This window comes from Amphimedon queenslandica, unplaced genomic scaffold, assembly GCF_000090795.2.
Source record: "Amphimedon queenslandica unplaced genomic scaffold, v1.1 AMPQUscaffold_6833_Cont21212, whole genome shotgun sequence".
Classification (NCBI taxonomy): Eukaryota; Metazoa; Porifera; class Demospongiae; order Haplosclerida; family Niphatidae; genus Amphimedon; species Amphimedon queenslandica.
Window position 1 is genome coordinate 1 of NW_003552879.1, and position 1,952 is coordinate 1,952.

The following is a 1,952-nucleotide window of genomic DNA, read 5'->3' on the forward strand; positions in this document are numbered from 1 at the left end:
CCTAGCCATTTTTGGTGAAATTTGGCCAACGACCCTGTACTATAGTACATGGTCGTTGGCCAAATTTTTGAGCAACTTAAAAAAATCGTAAAAAATCCAATTTTGATCGGAATCAGCTCAAACTTTCTACATAACATAAGTACATGTATATGTATCAGAAAAAATTATAAAAATAAAGATTTCTCTCCTAGCCATTTTTGGTGAAATTTGGCCAACGACCCTGTACTATAGTACATGGTCGTTGGTCAAATTTTTGAGCAACTTTTAAAAATCGTAAAAAATCCAATTTTGAGCGGAATCAGTTCAAACTTTCTACATAACATAAGTACATGTATATGTATCAGAAAAAATTATAAAAATAAAGATTTCTCTCCTAGCCATTTTTGGTAAAATTTGGCCAACGACCCTGTACTAGCCCCCCATTTTGGAGCAAATTTAAAAATTCAAAATAAATCCAATTTTGATCAGAGTCAGCTCAAACTTAATACATAGCACAAGGATATAATGTTGGATTAACTTACCATAGCGTTTATTCCAGCATGAAGTTTCACCACCGGTATACCACAAGATTCCAAAAATCTAGCAGTCCAATCACAGCTAGGGACAGAATTACAGAACACAATGCTGTAAGTATTACTATAGCCTTCAAGAACTTTCAAAAGAAGCTCTGAGTCAATGAAAGAAAAACAATGAATGAAGCATGGTTAGGAGATAACAATTTAAAATACCTGCTTTATGCTCAGCTATTACTTTGATAAACTTCTGCTCAACATTAGGAAGGATCTTATGAAGCTGCTTACTAGTGATCTTCTTAATATTCTACACAATACTAGAGTCACTCAATGAGATTATAGCCATAAAACGAACCGGGATTTTCTCGGTGAGCGATGTCAACATCCTGTTGGTGATTGTAGCAGAGACCACAGTCACTTGAGCACCTTCCCTCATGTCAGAATAATTTTTAGGTTTTACTTCTCTTATCTATTTAAAATGGCATTTAGCTGTCAAAGATTGCACACTGTAACAATTGGTTTACTTTCATCATTTTTAATAAGTTAAATGTAGTGTCTTCGAAGGACTGATCAAAGAGGCTATCAGCTTCATCAAGAACTAAATGTGACACATCAGAAAAGCTGATCCTGTCTATTAAAAGGAATTGATTGAACAAACACCAAACACTCATTGCTATTGGAACCTTGCTGCTTTAGCTTTAGTAATGAATCTGGTGTAGCTATCAAGACATCAACTGGCTTTGTCAATGCTTCCTTAATAAATCTCTATATTGATATACACATAACACATATATGCATGCAAGTATGTGCATATACATGTACATGAAATTGATATTATTTAAAACAATTCCTACCTTTTTCTTACCACCAATCGCCGCTACTATCCGAATCTTTACAACGTGAGAGAATAATTTCGCGACCGACTATAAAAAATCAAAATGATAATAAAACAATACTGTGCTTATAATAACTGACCAACACTTGATTAGCGAGGTCCCTTGATGGGAGTATAACGAGAGCCCGTGGTTTCTTAAACCTTGTTATCACACCCAATTGTTCTTCTTCATCTTTGAGTCGGTTTATCAATGGAGCCATGTATGCAATTGTTTTACCTGATCCTATTACCATACATATTAATGGGATTAAAGGACACTCACAATATTTGTTTATTTATTTACCAGTTTCAGCTGCACATAAAACATTACTCCCTTTTGTTATGTGAGGAATTGCTAAATTCTAAAACAAAGAAAGACGAGACATTAATCAACAGAAACAAAGAGCTACATATCATGACGTAATAATGAATGGGTATGTAACGCTACATGTACATGTACATGCAACAAAATAAGCTATAAAGTTAAGAGCGGTTCATTCAAATAAAATTTTCATACACATCAATGTCAAATTATACTAATTCACATATCAGCCATTTTTCACTAG

The 1,952-nt window shown here is 33.9% G+C and overlaps 1 protein-coding gene across 1 annotated transcript; it reads right to left on the reverse strand.

The window, feature by feature from the left end:
* Nucleotides 1-521: 521 nt before the first annotated feature.
* LOC100635420 (DEAD-box ATP-dependent RNA helicase 39-like) lies at nt 522-1,748 on the reverse strand (the record flags this gene model as incomplete). The annotated part of the gene is made up of 8 exons (XM_003391710.1): nt 522-667; nt 729-819; nt 868-981; nt 1,037-1,143; nt 1,196-1,277; nt 1,367-1,435; nt 1,488-1,630; nt 1,691-1,748. Coding segments are annotated over 8 exons (810 nt in total), but the record flags the coding sequence as incomplete, so codon positions are not given.
* Between the last annotated feature and the right edge of the window lie 204 nt (nt 1,749-1,952).